This window comes from Chelonia mydas, chromosome 3, assembly GCF_015237465.2.
Source record: "Chelonia mydas isolate rCheMyd1 chromosome 3, rCheMyd1.pri.v2, whole genome shotgun sequence".
Taxonomy (NCBI): Eukaryota; Metazoa; Chordata; order Testudines; family Cheloniidae; genus Chelonia; species Chelonia mydas.
In genome coordinates, this window is record NC_057851.1 from 15,259,899 (window position 1) to 15,284,030 (window position 24,132).

Below are 24,132 nucleotides of genomic sequence, written 5' to 3' on the forward strand. Positions count from 1 at the left end.
TGTTTGACACATCTAACAGAACCTAGTTCTGAATCTTAGTTTAGAAATATTTTAATACTTCCTCACATCTTTGAGTTTAAATGAATGGTTATATAGTACATTATGATCCTTGGCTAGAAGGAACAGTATAAATACAAATAATCGTAGGTTATATTTTTAGTGAATGACTAGGATAATTACAGTTGCTTGACAAATGTGTCCTGTTTTGTTTTTATATTCAGCTCCTAAGCCTGAACTTCCAATAGGAGAGAAGAAGTTTCTTTCTTCTAGACCTGAAGAAAAAGGTGAGACCAGTTTTCTTCACATTGAAATTAAATTGAGATCATATAAAAGAACTACACAATATTTAGTTATTTTGTTTTAAGTAAATAAAATACCCATATGGAAAAGTTATTACTTATTATTGTATGCTATCATAATTGTTTCTAAAACTATTCAAGTATGTTAAGGTTTTTAGTTTAGTGTATGTCTACATTTAAATCTACATATTGTACATTATGATAACACTTAATTGCTTTTGCAGAGTCATTTTCTTAATCTGGAAATTGCAGTCAATTTGACAGTTTATAATGACCTAGTTGCGGTTTTAATAATTTGCTTAAATGCAATTTTGTAATAAATGTGGTGATGTAATTCTGGATAACAATGGACATTTATTAAATAAATATTTTGTAAATGTCAGTTCCTGCTCTTACGGAGAATGTTTCACCAAACATGTGAATGGCTTCAACTGAAAGTTTTTGTTTGGAAAAAACACCAAAAGTGTATCTACAACGTTGTACTAATGTTATTAATCTGTAGAGGAGATATTGTGATTCTAGACTTTTTAGAAGTAAAAATCTCCTGTCCTGTAAACACCTAAACCATTCAGTCTTCGTCCAGATTTTATCTTTCAGTATTTCCATTTTCACTAACTGTAGAGAAGTTTGCTAATTTACTCACACTACATTTCAAGATTTGAAAGCCTCAGAACTATCTCTTAAAAAAAAAAAAAGTGGTTAGTGGTCTGAATCAAATGTAATGTTTCTAAAATGCTCCCTTTTGTATTTGGAAAAATTGAACAAGGAACTAACGGTCTGTACAGAATTTGCTTTTATTATGATAAAGAGAAAACTTCTGACACATTGCCATTTCTTTCTCTGAGTTTATCCACTTCATAGGACTTGAAAGAAAAAATGCTATTGTTATAACAGTTTGGCCATATTCTATAAAGATACTTTGTAATACAGCCAATGAACATTGGCCATAGAATGTGTTCAGGACAGCATTTTCAAATGCATGATTAAGAGTAAGCCAGCTCCATTTGAGTTTTGGCCTTTCTGCACAAATTTTTAATAACCTGCTATGTAAACTACATATATTCTTGGGAGTAATCCATATGCATGTGTGTGTTTAGGGAGCCATCTTGTGTCTGAATATTATTAGAGAACACATTGTTTCTTTTCATTGTACCACCTTCTTCCTTCTCCAACTAATTGAAGTCAGTAGATTGACACCAGGGCTGAATTTGGTCCATTTGGCTGCTAAAATAAACTTAAACAGAATCAAGACAAAGTATTCATTTTTTCAAGTCAAGGGTCTCAAACTCAAATGACCATAAGGGCCACATGAGGACTAATACATTGGCCTGAGGACGACGCCACTGACCACCACCACCCACCCTCCCTGCTGCCCCAGCCCTGCCCCCACTCCACCCCTTCCGTGAGGCCCCGCCCCTGTCCCGCCTTTCCCACCCCTTCCCTGCCCCCTTTCCAACCCCTTCCCTGAAATCCCCACCCCAACTCCGCCCCCTCCCTGCCCCAGAGGGCGCATGAGGGGTGCGGGTTGCAGCAGGGGGCTCAGAGCAGGGGGTCAGGATGCAGAGTGCAGCAGGCGGCTCAGGGCAGGGGGTTGGGGTGCAGGAAGGGTGCGGGGTGCAGCAGGGGGCTCAGGGTAGGGGTACAGGAGGGGTGCGGCAGGGGTCTCAGGACACGGGGTTCGGCTGCAGGAGGGGTTCGGGAGCAGAGTCCGGCCCGGTGCGCACCAGGGGCGGGGCAGAGTCCGGCCCGGTGCGCACCAGGGGCGGGGCAGAGTCCGGCCCGGTGCGCACCAGGGGCGGGGCAGAGTCCGGCCCGGTGCGCACCAGGGGCGGGGCAGAGTCCGGCCCGGTGCGCACCAGGGGCGGGGCAGAGTCCGGCCCGGTGCGCACCAGGGGCGGGGCAGGTGCCCTGCCCTGCCCTGCCCCCACACCACTCCGGGAAGTGGCCGGGACCTGGGGGAGGAGGGGCACAGGGGTCTGTGTGTTACCTTGGCCGCTCCTCCAGGTACCTTCCCCGAAGCTCCCATTGGCCGGGAACGGGAAACCTGTGGGGGGCAGGGGTGCCGCGGGGAGCTGGTGGGCCGCAGAAAATAACCCCAAGGCCGCATGTTTGAGACCCCTGGTTTAACTTAATACTGTTGTTAACACTATTAAATTAAACAGACTACTAGCAGCAAAATAACAGGCCAAGAAGCAAATTATATATAACATCAAATTCTGGGAGATTCTGCATTTTTAAAAATGGAAAGTTAAGTGCAGAGCTTTCTGCTGAACTGTATAAAATGGGTGAAATTCTAAGGCCTGTGTTATGCAGGAGTTAGACTAGATTATCATAATGGTCCCTTCTGGCCTTAAAATCTGTGAAGATAAATAGTAGTGGTGTTTTGCTTGAAATAAACTTCCATTTATATATGCATTTTCTACCTCTCCTGAAAACATGTACAAATACTGCTAATCATTTTAATAAAATATTAAATTGTGGTGGAATTAGTCCTGTTAAAATTATTAGCTAATCGTAATATGAAATTATAAACCTTATTATGAGAGACTAATTAGGCTCGTTATAGCCCAAGTTTGTCCTTAATTGGACAAGAATTGGTTAGCTGCTCTTTTATATAAGCAGTGTTTTTATATGACTATTGAAAGGATGTTTAATGACATTAGTTAGCCGTGGTAACTTTTTGCTCTTAGTAAATGTAATCAGTATGGTATTTTCCTTTCCATTATGTAGCATTATCTTTTAGCCAACTTTTAGTATCTTTTTCATTGTTTATTAACTCCAGAATAGTTGTTAGAGTACAGAGTGCTATATCTTTGTATAGCAAAAGTGACTGATCCCTATGGTGTGGTGATCTGTGGTAAACAGTTTAAAGTATTTAGTAATGATTTTTTTTTCTTGGTTTGTGACAGCCTTCATATTTAGGTTTTGTTTTGTGGAAAAAAGTTCAGATAGCATTCTAGACATTGAGGAATATCACATAATAAAAACAAAAATGTCAGAATAGTTGACTGTAATTCATATGTAAATATTTAATTGTTTATCGATTTTTCTTTTTTAAATACAAAATTATTGATCCAGTTTGGTGACTGATATTAGCTGAACGCAGCATTGTAGAACTTATGCTTCCTTTCTCCACTCGTATCACATATATTTGTAATTTTTAAAGTTTAAAATTGTTCAGCCAGCCAGTATACATAGACCAGAAAAAGACAAATCAATTAAAAAGACTTTTTACACAACACTAAATCTCATAATTCTGTATTTATCATTTTAGCAGCACCAAGTGGCAAAATTGTGTATTGTCTCGTTATATCAGTTACTCCAACTCAATACCAAAAAAGCGCTGCTGGAGATATGATTCCAATAAACTGAGCCTTTTCACTGATTTGCTGGTATGCTTCATATCTTTGAATTCTAGTATCTCAGGCCTTCAGAATTTACAATAAGGCACTATTTGTAGTAGATTCTGTCATGGGTGGTATCTCACCTAAACACTTCACAATCTTCAATGTGTTTATCCTCACACATCCCTGTTGAGGTACTACTGTTACTAAGTGCTACTGTCCCCATTTTTCAGCTGGGGGAACTGAGACAGGGAGAAGCTAAGTGACTTGCCAAAGGTCACACAGTCTGTGACACAGTGGGGAATTGAACCTGAGTCTCCCAAATTTTAGACTAGCACCTTAACCACTGGAGCCTGTTTCCTCAGATACATTTTATATAGAGTTTGAACTTCTGACCACTTGCATATAAAGCAAGAGACGTTCCTCTGCTCTACCAAGCCACTGTGATTCAACCTTGTGCAAGGAATCAAGAACTCCTAACTTTAGTCCTCTGTATAGGCTTCAGCAAGTCACTTAAGGTGTGTGTAAACTGCACTCATGGGGTTTGAACGCAGCTCTTGTAGACACACCTGAGCTAGCTTTAATCTAGCTTGTTCAGGTACTGATAGCAGTGAAGCTGCCGCAGCACAGGCTTCAGTGTATGCTGTGCAAGCCTGTCTAGGACCCTGGCTAATTACTCGGCTTGCAGTCCTGTGCTGAAGCCTGCCATGCCGTGGCTTCACTGCTACTGCACCTGAGCTAGCGAGGTTAAAACTAGCTCTAGTATGTCTGCACGAGCTGCAGTTATGCTTCCAATTGCAGTGTAAACACACCCTGTATCTCTGCCTTTTGCCAGCTACAGAGAGGGAGTAATGCTTACCTAATTTCACAGGAACGTTGAGGATTGTTGGTTTAATGCTTGTACGGTGGTTTGAAAATAGAAGTACTCCATAAAGTACTAAGTATTACAGATGTGTGTTTTCCGTCGTTAATTGACCAAATCTGAGCAAATGGATCATATGGCGATGAAACAGTGGAAGTTTTAGTTGTCCTGTTTAACTTCCATTTGTTTTATGTTCAGTTAGTACTACCAGTGTGCACATAGGAAGACAAGGTCCTTAATCTACAGAATTTGAATCTAAGTGCACAAGGAAGTTGTCATCTAGAGATCACTCCTGCTCTGTGATGCATGTGTAAAAGAAACAGGGATAGGCATCTATATCTTCAGTAGTAGATGTAATGAATTGATATGAGGGGAAGGCATTAGAAGTACAGCAGGAATTCTTGTGTGTGTGACTGACTAAGCTGTTGTCTGCAGTGCACTAATGAATCACTGACCTATTACCAGGAATGTCACTGAAGAAGTTGCATTAAGTGTTTATGCTAACCACATTTCTTGTGTCCAGGTATACAGTTTGTATGCACATTTCCTCTTTTTACTTTTATCTAAACATATCTCAAAGTGATGCAGCATCAAATCTTCAGGGAAATCATTTCTGATAGCAGCCACTATAATGAAATGCCAGTCATAATTAGAGGAGCAAAGTGTCCTAGATAAATTACTCTAATGTATCTAAAAATGTTTTTGTGCCTTATTTTGTAAGATGAAAAAGCAGCTCTGGATCAGAAGCCTTCTAAGCCAGTAGCTCCCCAAGTACCACCCAAAAAGCCTGTTCCTCCAAGCAAGACTAATAATGTATTTAGAGCTGGGCTTCTGCATCCAAAACGACCAGATAAACCAGTTTTACCATCACCTGTGTCTAAGTGAGTATATTTGTATTTAATTTTAATCCAAAGTAATAAATAGATTTCATTAGTTTATGTTTGCATGTGCTTCATTGCTAAACTATGAACCTTAATTAATCTGAAGGTGAATATGTCATGAGGATACACAATGCCCTATACTTATCTGCGCTTCAGAAATTCTGTGGGTGGCGATCAGCTTTACCTTTTGTTAATTTTCTAATTGTCAAGTGACATTTTACTTGAATCAGATAAGAGGGAACCTTGCACCGTGACCTGCATTCTGTGTGAAATTCTGTACTTCTGAATCATCAAACGCAGTGCAAGTTTTAAGCTGCTGCATTCTGTGTAAGTTATGGCCACAGGAAATGAGTCACTAGTGGTGGTCTGTGATATGCTGGGTAGATGAGCCTGTGGGCGTTACACTTAAGAAATTAATTACCACATTGGAGAGAGCCACACATCACTGTGTAAATGACCAAATTTCTCACTTAAGTATTGTCAGTATAAATCCCCACTCCTGGAGCACACATGCCCTCGCTGTTGAAATCATTGTCCTTTAGAAAAGTAGTGACCATTGGGAACATGTGAGTGAGATCATATAAGGATCTGAATCTCCAAGATTCCTCAGTTCTTTTCAACTGCTTGAGTGGATTTAAATTCTCTGTCTTCCCTTAATAGTTCATATTATAACAGAGTAACAGCAGCCACTATTGTTGAAGTTGTGTATCAGCTTCTGTTCTAACCCTGATTTCCAACCACTAGTATTAAAGTTGCATTTAGCTTCTATTCTGTCCCCTGATTTTAGTCACTGACAACTTTCTGAAGTTTTATTTTTTCAGACTGAAGTTTTTCCATGCCTGGTCTCTGCCTGATGAGGTGACATTTTTTTGTCAGTTTGAATAAAAAACAATCAGCTCTTTTTTCAGTGTAAGGAGAGTGTGTCCCATTATAACCAAACCAAAAAGTCATGTGATCTTTTTTGAACAATTTTAAGTCTTGCAGGAGATGGGCTGTCTCCAGCATCTTTCCTGAAGATACATCTACACTTATGGTGGCATGCACAGAGAACAGACACTGCACACCCAGCTAGCACGGGTATAAATAGCAGTGTAGATAGTGAGGCACAGCTTAGGAAAGTAAAGTGCCCTAAGGTATATACCCTACATAGCTGTCTGTACGCCCAAGCAGTGCCTCCCATGTCTGCACTGCTATTTTTATCAATGTAGTGTTCCATGGCTAGTGCCTTTCCCTGTGTCAGGAAAAGGTTCTGGCAGGGAGAGGCAGCAGGAAAGTCTGACAGCGTGGAAAGGCTCCTGTAGCTTCCTGTTGCTTCCTCCCTGCTAGAGCCTTTCCTGCTGCAGTGAAAGGCTGTGGCAGCGGGGAGCTGCTGGAGTCTTTTCCACTGGTCTCCATCCCCGCTCGTTGGAGCATTTCACTGCTGCATGTGGTTACACAGCACAGTGACAGGCGTGAGCTCAGCCTGCTTTCACTATGGCAAGTAGCTCCTGTGTAGTGTCTGTACTCGACACACTACTGTAAATATAGATAAGGCATAAGATGCCTGGGACAGGTCACTCTTCTCTTGGTATCTAGCCATACTGTGCATTATTCATGTACTATTGCCATTTTCTTTGCACACCACGGGAGCTGATGCTCCGTTCAGGACAGCAGTGCTATAATCATTGTTCAACTAGTTCTCTTCAAACCTGACTCCTCACAGTAGCAGTTAATCTCTCAAGAATGGAGATCTTGAAGAGAGATTACTAGCCAGTTTTAATAATTGGCTCTTTGAGTAGATTGTCAGTGTAGATCCCCATTCACCACACTTCTGTGCTGTAGATTCTAAATGCTGGAAGAAACTAACAGACGTGTAAGCCACAGCTCTGTACATAACCTCACACTGAAGGTTTGATTCTGTGAGACTGCATGTACAGGTTCCCAGTGGTTACACCTTTGGGCGCTCTGGCTTTCATGCAGCAGGTGCATGTGCAATCCAAGAGTGCAGCTCTATACTGTTAATCTACAGAGGGCCACCCATTCTTGGCTAGGTATTGACTTCATATTTCAGCACACTTCAAGATTTCTTGTTTTATAGGTAGAGAAGTATACAACAGAAATGTTTTTCAGTTTGGGTAACAGTTAACATATTGGAATATGTTATGGAACAGAATTCCAAAGGGGAGATATAGATATAGACAAATAATAAATTGTGGCCAGAGAATTTTAATGTTCTTATGACTGAAAACATCCACAGCTGCTCAATATTTGACTGAAAACGTCCACAGCTGCTCAATATTTGACACTATCCTGAGTGGATGGGAGAAGAGAAGGCAACCCTGCTGCAGTAATAATCCCCATGTAGAGAAATGGGGAAATGAGGATAGAGCCACGTTTTAGAGGAAAGGGAACTTAGTAACCAACATTTAACCTGTCGAACTGTTCAATTCACACAGCTTCCTAAGCAAAGTAGCTTTTACCTTCAGCTGCAAGATGCAGCTAAGAGTGGCAAAGGAATGGCTCATCTGTTTACTTTTGGATCTAGGATGCAGGAAAATCTAGGAGTCTTTCACTGCTAGAACAGTAATAAAGGGTGTAGAGAGACTATCCAATGCTAGAATAAGGGCCATCTATACAGGATATTTAACTAAATGTAACCACCCATTATGGTCCATTAAGAATGTTTTTAATAAAAAAAAAAAAATTGAGGGCAATGGACCCTTCATACCTCACCTGTGAATGTTTCTGAAGTGGAGATATTGTTGAAGGTGGTGTTCAACCTTCTTGTCTTTTGTTTTGTTGCATTGCACTATAGCATTTTTTTTGCAAAGGGTTAGATTTGTTCATACAGTGTGCCTAAACGGTGATAAAATATTACCAGATGATGTTTTGAAGTATGCATGTGGAACTCCTACTGAAAGCCCTGCACATATCTGGAGGGCAGATTTTTGTCCATAAGAGTCCTAACAGAAGTAAATCTGTTTATGAATAGCACAACATTGATTTTATTTGTCTGTCTTGGTGTGAGAGCCAGTCTGTGAAATTTTTAAATCTAAATGCTTAAAGAACAGGAAACAGACATTTTCCCCTCTGCTTTTAACTCTTAATACGTTTGAATTATGACCTGTTTCAAATTCAGACTCCCTGTTTATTTCTTTACAGATCTAATGGGGAAGTAGTTTCCCTTCGACTGAAGTCTGAAATTGAGCCACTAATAAAACCAAAGTTAGACTCTGAACATTTACCGCTTAGACCAAAATCAGTAGAGGTAGACTCAGTTGCAGTAAAGAGCTATAAAGAACCAGGTAAGATGAAAAACAAATGAAAATACTGTACTGGAGAGCTTTTCTGAGCCTTTCCTGTTTGGACTGGGATACTCTCATGGTATTAGAATAAACTCTTTTATTGGAGTATACACATGTTAATATTTAGTGCAAGAGCAGTTACATGTGTTAGGTAGGGTATACAATTTTTTAAATAGTTACTGCTGATAGTTCTTTTGTGTAACTGGGAAAAATGATGTATAGTGTTTATCAGGCTAATATGCAGAGAACTGATAACGCCTTACTTTGTATTGGGTTAGCTAGAAAAACGAATACCTGTATAATGGCTTTCTTTTTTCAATTAAAAGGATATTTTTGTCATTGCCTGACCTCCCTTACCTTTATAAAAAGATTCCTTTTTTTTCCTCACTGTCATTTTCTGTGCACCTTCCTGCTGTTTTTGCACATAGAATAACTTAATGAACCTATTTAAATATTTTTACTAATATTCATAACATTCATTTATAGTTTTGTGGAGTCTAGTTGACAACTTTTGTGGCTAACTCCTTCATTAGTGCTTTACAATTTTGAAAGAGAGATTGTATTTTGTGAATTTCAGTATTTGGTGCTGATGAAAGTGAACTAACTCTTGCTAGATGCACCTTGATCTTAATCTGACATCTGACTTACAATTCTACCCCTGTCTAATGAGAACTTTAAGTATTGCCCAGAACCAGCAACATTCTGGACAGATGCTATGCAAGCTCTCCCCATATAACTGCTACTAATATATTCCTTCTTTGTCAATAAAATCACTGTGATCTCAATCCTGCGTGTGCCTCCTATTCAAAGGTTGCCTGTTCTGTTAAACTGGATGGTGACTTTTGTGATCTTGTGCAAACCTTCATGGGGGGGACTAGTTTTGAGAACACACAATTCTTCCATACATCTGACTTATAGCAATTTTTAACACCGGCCTCTAAATGTGAAATTTTCTAGTGTATTAAACCCAGTGGTGAGCTGGAACCGGTTCACGGGAACCGGTTATTAAATTTTCAAGCAGTTTTAGAACCGGTTGTTAACCCACTTTCCTGCAGGGGGCTCTGAGGCTTTGATGGGCTCCGGCCGGGAAGTGATGTAATTCCTCCTCCGGCCGCCGGGGGCGCTGCACTGCGGGAGCCATATGGGCTGCCACCTGGCCCTAGGCACGAGCCCTGTTGCTGCTGCTGCTCCCCTGGCCCTGGGGCTCCCGCTGCTGCCTGGTGGGTCCCTGGCTGCTCTGCTGGGCCTGGGCTGCGTCCTGCTGTTTGGGCTGCTCTGAGCCGCTCTCCCCGTGAGAACCCACCACCCTGCCTCCAGCCAGCCCCGCACCGCCTGCCCTGCCCTGCCTCCAGCCAGCCCCGCACCGCCTGCCCTCAGCCAGTCTCTGCTGCATCCCCTGCTCTGTCTCCAGCCAACCCCGCCACACGCACCCCCCTGCCCGAAGCCAGCCCCTGCTGCACCCCCCTATCCTGTCTCCAGCCAACCCCTGCCGCACCCCCCTGCCCGAAGCTAGCCAGCTCCACACCCCCCTGACCTGTCTGCAGCCAGCCCCTACTTCCAGTCAGCCCTTGCTCTGCCTGCAGCCAGCCTCTGCCGCACCCCCTGCCCTGTCTCCAGCCAACCCCTGCAGCACGCACCCCCTTGCCCGAAGCTAGCCAGCCCCACAACCCCTGTCTCCAGCCAACCCCTGCCGCACCCCCTGCAGCCCTGCCTGAAGCCAGCCAGCCCCACACCCTGTGCCCTGCCTGCAGCCAGCCCCGCAACCCCCTGCTCTACCTCCAGCTAGCCCTGCCCCACGCCCCTGTCTGCAGCTGGCCCCACGTCCACTGGTGCCCTGCAGTTCCCAGGGCAGTAACCCTGCATACTTGCTTCAGTGAGGGGGGCAGGGAGCAGCTGGGGACCCACACATGTGCACATCCTAGGGTGACCAGACAGCAAGTGTGAAAAATCAGGACGGGGGTGGGGGGTAATAGGAGCCTATATAAGAAAAAGACCCCAAAATTGGGACTGTCCCTATAAAATCAGGACATCTGGTCACCCTAGTTCACCCCCAGGGAGTGGTGGGGGACGCACACATGTGAAACGGAGCTCATTTCTAGTTCAGGCCCATCTTTTTAAAAAAGAACTTTAGGCAGGGTTAACACACATCCGTATTTTCCCGGACATGTCAGGCTTTTTGGTTCTTAAATCGCCGTCCAGACGGCGATTTAAGAACCAAAATATGGGAAAATACGAACGTATGGTCACCCTATTGGTACAAAAAATACATTCTGTGGCACATCCCTTAAATCAGAACTTTTTATAGGGAACCGGTTAAGATTTTGGCAGCTCATCACTGATTAAACCCACATGGTCTCAACCCAGGGTGCCCTCTTGGACACGACCCTTTACTCAGAATGCCTTTTAGAGATGCAGAACAGAAATAATTACTCCATTTCCAGAATGTGTAACTTCCCATCCAAATTGCACTGAACTGAGATGTGGAGTGGTGAATGTTCAGTTTTGGACTACAAGAGTAAGGGTCATTTTCTCATGGCTCTACAGGCTAACCATGGGAGTTTTTTCCATTGGAAAGGGGAGGTTTCCAGTTTCCCGTTAGGATGTGCGGCACTTGCTTCTGTGCCTGATGGAGTCTGAGATGTAACTTTGAAATCATGATTTTTGTATAGTAAAGATCGTTCCAATATTTAGTGGATTAGTGATATTAGTTAGTCATGCTCTTAGTGTATAACTTAGTGTATAATAAGACACCCTAAGAATATTGCAAGTAGTACCCACAAAAATGCTTAATATGTTCCAAGTTATTTCTAAAATAGTTTTTTCTTTGTTAAATGTGGTGCATATAGAAAATAGATGATGTGCCAGTTTTATTTGGATTGGGACAGTGAAGGGACTTAACCAGTATCTGGTGAAGATTGGGGCTTTCATAAGCGTAAACTGAACAAAGCTTTTTTTCAGGCAAGAAGGAATTAATGTTAGTAGTTTGGGAGGTGAAATGGCTGAGATACTAGCCCCTTTGCTTTAAAAGTGTGTCAGAAATCTGTTACTCAGGTTTCCTGTTTGGGGGTTGTATTAGATCTTGTGCTATTCCTACATGGTCAGGTAGCATGTGTGGCCAAGAGCATGTCTTTCTGTCATCTTTCGGCGAGGAGAATGTGTTGTTTTTGTTCAGATGTAGACCTTCCCTACAGTTATCATTGCCTTTGTCACCCTGAGACTAGAATAATTCACTGCACTCAGTCAGGTCCTGTACACTGATGACATTGGCTGAGTATTAGATATACTGTGGCTATAAGGTTTTGACATAGGACCTTGTAGGTCAGCAGAGGCACTCAAGCTTACAGTACGCTGATTTCAGAGAAAAGAAACGGAGTACTTGTGGCACCTTAGAGACTAACCAATTTATTTGAGCATAAGCTTTCTGAAGTGAGCTGTAGCTCACGAAAGCTTATGCTCAAATAAATTGGTTAGTCTCTAAGGTGCCACAAGTACCCTGTTTCTTTTTGCGAATACAGACTAACACGGCTGTTACTTTGAAACCTGATTTCAGAGAGAGGGAGTTGGTGGTAGGATCCCCTTGATGACAGATCTTCTATATACTCCCCATCTTACTGGTACATCAGGGCAGGCGTTTGATGACTTTCAGGGAGCACTGCAAGGCTCCTGTATTTTCTGGGGCTTTAAGGAAGAGAGTGGAGTGATAATAAATCGGAGAAAGTGGCTGTTGAATGTTAGTGATTTGAGGATAGGGTTGATGATGATGGGACATGCCTTTTTATTTCATGGATGTTTATTCTTTAGTGTGGGTGCATGTTTCCTTTGAGAGAGAACTAAGAGTGTAGTTAAGGGTGGCTGGCTTTGTGCCTTCATCTTTCTGTCATGTGGGGTTTCATTTGTCATTTTTTGTGCATATTTGAGCTTGCAGGGAAGACTGGGTACAGACTGACATGCATTCAATATGCTGATGACATTGAATCTGTCCTTCCCTTTCATCCAACCTATAGGGAGCAATTATCTTTCTCTGTGAATGGTAGTGAATGGGGCTCTGATAAGAGTGAGCAGGCTGAGGCCAGGGGAAACAGAGGTCATATTGTTATGTTTGGGGAAGCAATTGGACAATGTGGCAAAGATTGTCACCCATTGATTGAAGGTGTGTCCCCCCTCTTGTGTCAGCTGAGCATTCACTTTGGGAGTTCTGTTAGACTCCTTGCTGTTAGGCAGCTATATAACAGAATTGAGCAGAATGGCTTTATTCCCTCCCACGTGGGAAGGAACTTGTAACCCTTTCTCTTAGGCCTGGACTGTGTTACAGGCCTTCATGCTTCTGTTGCTTGAAGTTTAGGCAATTCCAGTGCACCCTGTGGGGATCTGCATGTGGATACTGAAGCTGGGGCAGAAAGTGGTGAGCACATGACACCAATGCTCCGGGATTTGTGTTGGTTGCCTGTTGGTTTCTGGATGGAGTTTAAGAAGTTGATTCTGATCTATAAAACCCAAATGGGATGGGTGATGGGATTTGGGCAAGGATTTGTGGATTTTTATTTGGCTCAACTAGTTTTGTGGGAGCTGAAGAAATTCTGGTTTTGTGGACTGCAAAGAGATTGTTGGTTTGCTGTTGCTAATTTAATCTTGATATTCTTAATTATCTAGCAAGGCTACCCACAGGCTGGAGTGTAGGCATTTTGTGCTTACATATTGAAATCAAAGCACAAGATTTTTTAAATTTAATTGCCTATTTTGAATAAGAATAGAGTAAAAACATAATTTAAAAGACTTTTCCTAGGTAGTACTAAATCACCAGTGTCTCATATGAAACAAGCATTCAAAAGTGATATTGTATCAGCCTGAAATGAAGGTAGGCCCCAATCCTTCAACTGCCTCCCTGGGGGGAACTGAGGGCAACCGCCTGCATGGAGTCAGTTGCAAGATCAGGATCTTATATTGTAAATGTGCATACGCTGATCCTTAAGGCGTGTGAGTTTTACCCAAGATAAATAGATATGGTTAACTCAAAGTTTGGTATGTTCCCTTAAAGATCTTATATGTAGATGTGTTAGCCATATGCTAAATCGCAAAGCAATGTGATAAATTTAATAGGTATCTTGGTTTGATCCGCACCATCTGCTTTCTGCCGACTGAACCTTGTGGGAATATCTCTAACACTGTAAATTTACCAGCACCTTCAAAAAGCTGCCATAAAAAAAAAGTGCCACAAACTTTGCACATTTCAGAGGAGAAGAGAGAATTTTCTCACCCGAGGGGGGATACCCCTTTCTGAAACCCCACAACAGGCAAGAGTCACCTCTGCACTTTTTTATAGCCCAGTATGTTTGAACTCCTATTTAACTAAGACACTTGATTTTATATAGACAGGAGTAGGAAAATTAGTCCCAATAAATATTTTCCAGACTCTCTCAAACCTCCATAAAATAGGTTTTATGGAACATGCGTAACAGGCAGAGTGCATGGTAGCCAAGTGTGGCAAAAAGCTTTTATCCATGGTTGTTTGGAATGACCTGCCTAACTCATTCATGGCTTTACCACCAGCGTGTAATGCAATCGTCCCAACTCATGCCAGTGAAACCTATAAAACCACACCACTGAAATTTCAGTGTGTACGTCACGGCTACGGAAGGGCTTATTAATGCTACAAAACCTGGGGCTGTGTAAGGTCAAACACTTCAGTTGTCTGTGGCAATTTTAAGATTATTTTTTGAATCTTATAAGAGTCAAGGTAAATAGAAAATGCAATACATGCCTTCACAGCCCTAAGAGATGTCCTGTCTTGAGGTCAGATGACCCAAGCTTTGCTTTTCTAGTTAGTGTGTTATCCCAACTTGTTGGTGTGAGTTCACTGAAGTGAATGCACAGAGGATGAAGTTTTATCAGAATCACTAATGTTCCTTGTATCTGTCTAACTGGTTTGTAGCCATTTTAACTGTCAGTCTTGTTTCTGGTAGTTTAGGGTCTCAGATTAATTACTTAAATGAACAATATTTGTTGAGCCTGATTTTTCAGAGGTACTGGCCTCAATGGTACGCTGCTGTTCAACACGTCTGAAAATCATGCCTGTTGCTGTTAGATCACCAATAAATACTTCAGTGATCATATTTGTGAAGACTTCTGAATACCACTTGTTGATGATTCATTTGAAAAGGACCGTAAAAGTTTCCCCTCTCGATTAGAGAGTTAAACCAAAAGTGTAACAGACTGAAAACAAAGTAATTCTGTGTGTTTGAGACCTGAAGATATAATAATATAGGCAATGCTAATATGCAGAACATGTGAAACAATTCTGTTCCTTCTACAAATGTTTCTTTTTCCTGCTTTGTAAAATATTTTTTTTTTTTTTGGTTCAGAATCTTTTTTCTAGACATTCCTCTCCTTGACTTTTCTTTCCAGATTTTGTTTCCTATCCTGTTTGCCATGTTTCCCTTCTTACGTGTCAGGAAATTACCCTACCCTTCTCCATTTTGGTAAGATAACATTATATAAGGAAATCCAAACACTGTGTGTTATACCAGTACATGCACGTAGCCTTTTCTTTTTAGCAGCTCAGAGTTAATTTTCATTTGCAGTTGTATATACTAAAATTTGGTTTTTATTTTAAAATGCTTTTCTGGTTGTTTTGGATGCAGATTTTCCTTAGCTAGCAGATAAGTATTTACCTTTAAATGCATTTTAAAAAAATTATGGGACTTCATAAAGTGTACAAATATTTACACACTATTATTTAACCTGTCAGGTGAGGCCCCAAATATAGTTTTTTGTAATGGGATTACATTAAATATTGATCACATTTCTGATGCGGCTGGGGTGGATGGCTTTACTGCATCTTTGCACACACAAAATATCATCTGACTTTCAAGTCTGCTATGCACACTGATGGTTTTTTGTTTTTTATTTTTTAATTCTTGTATGTTAAGTCTTGGAAACAAGTCTTTATAATTTACCCTGTTGGCTTCTTGTCCTATAAAACTGTAATATATTGTGTTTTTAAAATGGAGTGTAATTACCTCCCATAAGATGTAAATCTTCTGATTTCATTTACAATGATTTGCAGTGTACCATTTGTTTCTCCATTCTTAATTATAGTTAATAACTTTAAACTCATGGGTTTTTGCATGGCTGAAGTCTTAGTATTCTGAGGTTTATTATGATTGCCTTCTAATCTTTTGTGGGGATGAAGTTTAGTCTTAACAGGGTGAAAGACAGCGCAAACAGCTGTCTATCTTGTCTTGCTATGGTATGAATGTTGGGTTTCCTCGTTTCATATAGCATAATTGCCGTGTAGCTAGTACTTTGAGCTGCTAAACCCTGGCAACTTCAGGGGATTAATTCACTTCTTCATTCACGTCTCATTTTTTTGTTGTGCCCTGTAGTTCTTCAGACAAACGAAAATAGTATATGCCAGACCACTGGACACTTTCACTACCAAAATTCACCAACTACTGCCACATACATTGTTGACTATCCTTTTTTGACTGGCTGAATCTTTTTCTGTTGTATTATATGCTTTTTCATGACCCTGCTATAATGTACAGCTCCAGATTTAGGTGGTGGTAGGTGATCTCAATAGGCTGCTTTCTCTATCACAACCACCTGAGGTTAATTGAACCTTCTCGTCTCTTTGGCAATATGTCTCAGCCTTCAACTTTTCTTTGATCCGGCAGATGTATGAAAATTAGAGCTCTTTTTTAGCACTATAGTATTCATTTTGGTAGATGAAGTCTTAAAAACCCACATAGTAACTGGAAAAAGGTCCTTGATAAATAAGTGAACAATTCATTTACAATTAAAATTGATACAGAATAGGTGAAATTTTGGCTGTCTTGCGGCCCATCAAACTCCTGTTCGCTTCCATTGGGCTCAGGATTCACCCATTATAGATGATAATATACAAAGGTAAATGAAACCTCTTCCATCAAGTCGTCATCGTCGTCATCATCATCATCATCACTCCCATAACCTCATTGGTCATTGGGGCATCATCACTGATGAACAATCATCCAATTGTCTCCACCTCTGACGATTGTGTGTCAGTGCTTGAGTATCCACGAAGTTCATTCCTGTCAACTCTTCTGTGTTGTCAGTCCATCTCGTCTTCTGTCTACCTCTTCTTCTCTTCCCCTGTACTGTCCCTTGGAGGAGGATCTTGGATGTTCCAGAACATCTTGTTACATGGCCGTACCACTTCAGCTTGCACTTCTTCACGGTCATCAGGAGGTGTTCATATGACCCAGCGCATTGCGTGGTGATGATGCGGACCTCTTCATTAGTGATGTGGTCAAAGTAGGAGATGCCCAGGATTTTACAGAAGTATCTCATCTCTACTACCTGTATTTTCTGTTCAAGTTCTGCCGTAAGGGTCCGTGTCTCACACGCATACAGAAAAATGGAGATGACCAATGCATGAGACAGTTTGTTTGGATTCCAGGAACATGTTCTTATTCCTCCAGATTGGCTTCAGCTTTGCCACTGCTGCTGTTTGCACAGTTCTTGCCAGAATTTCTGCTTTGGATCCTTCATCAGTGATTGCCCACAAATACTTGAACTGTTTCACAGTCTCCAGCTCTTGTCCACTGACAGTGATATGTGAGCTGATCCCATCATGTTTGTTTGTCATCAGCTTGGTTTTCTCTGCACTAATTTCCATGCCGTATTTTGCGGAGGTTTCAGCCAATTGTTTCACAAGGTTGGCAAGTTCATCTTCACTGCCTGCTAGGCTGACAGTGTCATCAGCGAACCGAAGATTTGAGATGGTTCGCCCCCTAATGCTGACTGTGCATATGTGATCTTCTAGGGCATCAGTCGTTATGCGTGCCAAGTAGATGTTGAACAGTGTGGGCGAAAGAAGGCAGCCTTTCTGGACTCCAGCAGTGGTGCAAAACCACCCTCCTATTGTGCCATTGATGAGAACTGCACTGCTGGCCTTGGCATACAGTTGTTTAATGGTAAGAATAAGCTTACAACCAACATTGTACTACTTCATGGTTGCCCAAGAGTTTCATGCCATACTCTTTCAAATGCCTTTTTGAAGTCAATAAAGATGTGGTAGATGTCCTGCTAATGGTGTAAAAACTTCTCACATAGAACAAGAAGGTTGAAAATCTGTTCTGTGATGGTACTTCCAGTATGAAAGTCAACCTGTTCTTCAGCGATGATATTCTCCGCTGGTGGCTTCAATATGACTTTTTACATCACTTTGCTAGGTTGGCTAATTAAGCTTATAGTCCGGTAATTTTGACACAATTGCAGGTTGCCTTTCTTTGGCAGAGTGATGACCAGTGACTGTGTCCACGTTGAGGGCCACTCACCAGTTTGCCAGATCTTGTTGCAGATCTTGGTGAGTACATCTATTACTATTTCTTCTCCGAATTTCATCAGTTCAGCTGGGATGCTGTCAATACCTGTAGCCTTTCCTACAGACTTGCATCAAGTAATCACACTCTATTCCCAATATTAAGCCAACAAGAAAGAAAAGATGTAAGGAAGAAATGAATAGAGAGCTCCCTTTATTATTTGTATTCCAATAGCACTGTTACACTTTGCACTTTACTGAGGTGTAACAGTCTGTCCCAAAGAGTTTGCAGTCTTAAAGCAAAGAAACAGTTCTACGAATCATCCCAGTACTTCCATAATGTACCACAGGCAACAGGTGCAGCCTTGGACTCTGTTTTTCCCAAGTCTTAATGAAACATTGCTCTTTCTGGATATATGGGTCTCTTAAAACTTGAGCGCCTGGCATGTGACTCAACCATGAGAGACAGGCTGGCATCCTTTACAATACATGAAGTAATTCAGTTTGTGCACCTCTTTAAGCTTACTGCTACATGGTTCCTGCTTCCTGCTGCTACCACAGGCGAAAGGAACCTTCCTGAGACAGGAAGAATATATAAATACCATATTTTAGTCTTTTTTTCCTTTTATCATCCTCATTATTACTCTTAATACATAACTAATGGAGGCCCAGGTTTACTTTTTAACACAGGTTTCTGTTCTGAGATTAGGTGGACCATTAAGAATATGAGGGTATCTCCTTGATAGCTACTGCAGGACATTTAACACATAGTATACTGTGTTGTACCTGATTACAATGACCTTTTTTATCTTGTGGCCGTCCTTTTCTTCTCAAACTGCCCTCAGCATCGGTCTTCTTATACCCATTACTCTGTCCTTTCCTCACCTCTCCAATTTCTCCTTCCATTTCTCTCCACTCATCTCCGTTCCCTTTACATCTACTTTTCCCTTCTGTTGCCAGCATTAATACACATTTACAAAGGGTGATAGGTGCCCTTAAAAATCCCTTAGTAGAGTTTGTCCAGTTTAGCTAAGCGACAACTAAAAGGAAGATAGGCATATTGAGATAGCTGAAAGGTGTAATCACCAAGGAGGAAGCATAATTTCTTAAGGATATACAAAGATGTGTAGCTAAACATAATGGAACTTCTAATAGTGAGATCTCAAGTCTATGAAAGCCCCATCACTTGAGCCATATGAAACTCTCCTGGATAAAACACTAAAGTACTATGGAAGGACTGACCAGATGACCCCAATACGTCTTTTCCATCTGTGATTTCTATGCTACTTAGAGCTTTAAGATTGATGAGGAAACCTGGAAGGATAATGTAATAAATAGGGAATGACGTTAAATAATAGCTGCTGATCGATATAACTTCTGCCAAATGCATTATGATTTATGATGCGGAACCAATAACACTAAGTGTGTGTTGACTTGCATTCACGTCCATATCAAGATTTGACTGTAGAGATAAACGTTAACAGATGGTAAATTTTAACTAAAATGGAAGTCAGTATGTATTATGCAGATATCTTACAAATTAAAATACTTTCATAATACATGACATATAATATTGTGATAATGACGTTTAAGTGCTTTACAAACACTTAAGTCCGACTACACCCTTTTCAGATTGGTAGGTATTGTTAACTATTTTACAAATGGGTAAACTGAGGCACTGAGGTTAATTAAGCTGTAGCCACAAAATGGGTAAACTAGCTTTAATTACTTAAATTTTTTGTCACTCTAAAATCATTTACTCATACTGTTAAATGGTGGTTTTGTCCTAATGGGTATTTGTGTCCCTGGGGTGTAAATAATTGACGCTTATCTCAAGGAGCAAGGAGGAGTCAGAGAATGCAGGGAAACAATACTTAAATTACCAGGTTCTTTATGTAGTGTCACAAGCACAGGCAGATTCTCACCTAACATGAAAAGATGTCGAAACTAACAGAAAGTGAAAATAAATGAAACATTTAAAAAGCTCTCGGACTACAAAGCTCTCAGACGCTTGCAGCTTGTCTGTAGACAGGTTATTTATTGTACATATAAAGCCTGCTGGAATTGTAGGTGAGAGCTAACAGGAGCCATTTTTACAACTTGATGTACACATTTAAGCAGATTTAACATGAGTGAATGTATGCCACCTATTTTATCATGCCCCTTGAGACCCTTAGTAGTAACTTAAAACATTCTACATTGGTTCTTCTGTTAGGGTTCCTTTAAATTTTGATTAACATGCTTAATTTCAAGAGTATTAAGATCGGAAAATACACTATCCGTAAAACTCTTAAATGGATCTAAACTGACATAGCTCAAAACTATTGTGCTATTCTGAGTTTCCTTCAAAAATATATTGTGAGAAACTACGAATTTTCCTCAACATTTGAGTTTGAAATCTGCTTCATGCCACCTTCTCTCTTGAGCCTCTCTTGTTCTGGTGGGAATATGAATTTGAATTCCTTGTTTTTTAACTGTTTTATTAACTTAAAGATGCCAATTCTCTCTAGTTTCTTTAATGAAAATGTTGTTTTCCAGACTTACGAAAAGTGTATGACAGTTATTTCTTGCATATCCTGAGAGCATAGTGTGCTGAAAGTCTTTTGAATGTACTGTTGTCTTGTCTCCATAATGATTTAAAAAAAAATTGTTTCTACTTCCTGAGAACCTTCTGAACTTAAAGGGGGTCTGTGTTCTCACCTTCTTCTAGATCTTTTAAGTTTTGATGTAATAGCTACCTCAGATAAACTGTCACATCCTACTGCAAGCAGACCGAAGATGCCTGGCAGGAGGCTGCCTACTCGGTTCAACGGCAATCATTCTGTGAGTACACTGACTGTATTATTCTGAAGATAAATTTAGGATATCTGCTTCCCACAAGAGAGAATTTTATTGGACAACATCACTCCAGGGAAGTCATTTCATTAGCAAATGCCTAAGAGAGTATTGATAGGAACATGTATCCACAAATGGAAAAGTAAAGATGAAAATGAGTGTAACTGAATATAGCAGCATCACGACTGCAGTTAAGAAAATCTTTTTTTTTTTTTTTTTTATCTATTCTATTGGGTTTTGACATTGTTTCCTATTTCCCTGGCTACTCAAATAGTGGTACAGTAGCATCAATAAAAGAAATTTCTCATTGTGGAGTTTTTATATTTCAACTCCAGCAGTGTCCTCTGTTTTACAAGAGTAAGAACCCATAATCCCTGCCCAGGGAATTCACAGTTTAGTGTAGATTACTGTTCAGACATACAAGATATCAAATGCCAGGAGAAGTAAATCTTGGAGATAAATTAAATATTCTATTTGTTTATCTTTATGCAGCTATGTCAATTGAACTGTAATGGAGTCATGTGACATTGTGGGGTCCACACAGACCAGAAATGGGTTCTGTTACCACATGTCATGTAACTTTGGGGTCTTTTATGCTGTGCAGCTGTGGTTCAATTGCCTGACACCAGTATCCTGCCCACAAGTACAAGGTCTCACCCTGGTTCTCGCTAGTTTAGTTATTTTGCAGGGTAACATCAACAGCACTTCCAATCCCAGGTCTCCCAGAGTTCTTAATTACCAGACACTCAGATTGTCCCCCTCTGGCTCCTCACCCCCGAAGGTGTGAAATCAGCACCCTCCCCACTCCCATAAATGCAGTTTGGCACACACACTCTCCATACAGTTTGCACTAAAACTGTTTGGATAAAAATAAAAAGTTTGTTTAATAGAAAAAGCACAGACTTAAAGATGAAATAAGGGAAAGCACACAGAAAATAAACCTAAAGATGCAGCTTCAGGCTTTACACTTTCATATTAGTTAAAAAATCTCTCTTCTAATAAGAGTTACCTTTTGCCTTAAAACAGCTTCTTACTATATCCCCTAGCTATAGGAGGGTTCCAGCGTCCATGGACAGCCCCCACCTTGAGACTGTCCCCAAGTTCTGGATGCTCTTCATTTTTCAAAGACTCTGGTTTTCTTTTCAGTTTCACGCTGTTCCCATTTTGCATTGATGGTTCCTCATTGTTTTTTTCCTGGACTTGGACAATGGCTATATGCTTGAAGACAGTCTCACATGGGTGGAGAGGTAGTCTCAGCCTGCCTGATTGCTTCACTGTCCTGTTGTGAGGTGATACTGAAGTGGCACCACAGTTAAAATTAGTTTTTATATGTACAATCACATACTTTCGTAACTATAACCTGTATGCATATCTTGTAATGACTTAAGTTCATCACATTACAGGCTTTCATAAAAGATCATTACCCATTATATTCTTATAGCAAAATAAGATAGCACACTATCCGTTGGTTTAACTGTTTATTTGGGTGGGGTCTAGACCTTTTTTTCCTCTTGAGGTGTCCAATTGTCCAAGTCCTCAGTCTGTTATAACTCTTTTTAACGTGTTTGTATTGTGGTTGTGTCCAAAGGTCTCATTTTGCTAAGCATTGCAGAAATGTACATAGTTCCTACCCCAAAGAGCTGACAGCTAATTTAATAAACATTCGGGGGCAGGGAGGGGAAAGAGTGTGAAAGACAGAAGAGGTTAACAATATTTTAGAAATCAAGTTAAGATAGTCAGTGATATTTCTGACAATACGCTTCAGTTACTGTCCTTACTTTACTCCAGGGGTAGTCAATTATTTTTTATCAAGATAAAGTCAAGGTCCAGTGTCCAGAGAAAATAATAATAAAAAATAACAATGGCGGTAATAAGTAAATACAAAGATTTCGAGGTCCATTCAAAAGCGTCTGGCAGTCCGGATTTAGCCTGGGGTCCACCTATTGACAGCCCTGTTTTACTCTATCCCACTTAGTAATTTTGTAAGTTACTGTTTTATCTATTCTGCACACATTCTATATAATATGCATGTTTTTATTTACCAGCCAACTCAAAATGAGACTACAGAAAAAATTTTGAAGGTGCATAAAGAGGAGGAAGAAAGTGCCAAACCAAAGTCATCTGAAGTTAAAAAGGTACGAAGCTGAAATGATCAGATACGCATATCGAACTACTAGCAGCTATACAGATTGCAGATAGCTGCAAACACAAGTGCTCTATATGAGCTAAATACAAAACTGCATTGATACAGGAATGACAAGCTTTATACTGGGTAACACAGAACTACGCTTCTAGTTCTAAGAGTAGGTTGGATGTCTGCTCTGCCACCTCGCTCCTGGATAAAGAAATGCAGGTTTGAGCAGAAAAGGCATGCAGAATGGCATAGCTTCTCCTCAGTCACAACCATGGAAGTTTGCTTAATGACTGACTTTAGGAATCCCCATTACATTGCAGCTCTTGAAAGATGAGAGAGCTGGTGTCATCCTGGATTTTCCAGATAGTTGGTAAAAACTTCTGTGAATTTTACTTCCAAAGTAAATCTGATGGCAGGAGGCAGGGATTGCCAACAAGCAGTTACAGAAAGGTGTGGAGCGTGTTTAGAGTGGGCAACCCAATGTGAAGAGGGGGGTGAACCCCTCCCCTCACTCCAGGGACAACTTCTATGATTCCTAGCAGAGCCCCACTTCTCCTCTGGGACAACATTACGAAAAGTGCTTTCTGCAAAGGAGGGCTCCTAATCTCAAATGGGCTGCTCCTCTTGGGTAAAACTGCCTCAGTTACTAAGGTTCTGGTGCATTGTTCTCCTACTGTGCCTGCCTCAGCTCCCCAGTCTTTCTCATTATTACTATATTTGTATTGTGGTAGTGCCTGTGAGCCCAGTCGTGGACCCCAGGTGTTGTACAAACAGAGAACAACAAGATGATTGCTTCCCCAAAGAACATAGTCTAAGTAATCCTTGCGTGGTGAGAGGGAGCTCTGATAATTGAATTAGTTCCTCAAGGCAGCAGGAGCATTTAGAAAATGGTACCCTACATGAAGCGGTGGCAGTCCAGACTTGGCATAGCACCTTAAATAATGGGTCTCTCTTGCCCATGTGACAGGGTTGGGCCAGATGGCTACAGGAGAGTAATAGAAGGCAGATATATTAGCCCCAGGTTAAGTAGGTCCCTTTTCCCTGGGTAAGGTAACAGGGAAGGTTCCAGAACAATCAGGAACCTTCTGGAGACAATTAAGACAGACAGGCTGATTAGAAGACCTGCAGCCAATCAAGAAGCTGCTAGAATCAATTAAGGCAGGCTAATCAGGGCACCTGGGTTTAAAAAGGC

At 41.0% G+C, this 24,132-nt stretch overlaps 1 protein-coding gene across 2 annotated transcripts in view; it reads left to right on the top strand.

Annotated features, from left to right (window-relative positions):
* The window catches only part of LOC102940628 (CD2 associated protein), a 150,478-nt gene that overhangs the window by 117,089 nt on the left and 9,257 nt on the right, over positions 1-24,132 (top strand). The window contains exons 11-16 of one of the 2 annotated variants that reach the window (XR_006289334.1): positions 222-284; positions 5,227-5,386; positions 8,528-8,670; positions 15,073-15,146; positions 20,682-20,794; positions 22,852-22,888. Coding sequence is in view for 1 of the 2 variants with exons in the window: in XM_037893947.2 (XP_037749875.1) it covers positions 222-284; positions 5,227-5,386; positions 8,528-8,670; positions 20,682-20,794; positions 22,852-22,941 (569 nt within the window). In the remaining variant the exon portion in view is untranslated. Of the gene's footprint in view, positions 1-221; positions 285-5,226; positions 5,387-8,527; positions 8,671-15,072; positions 15,147-20,681; positions 20,795-22,851; positions 22,942-24,132 lie in introns of those variants that run through there. The other variant, XM_037893947.2, reaches the window with a different exon arrangement.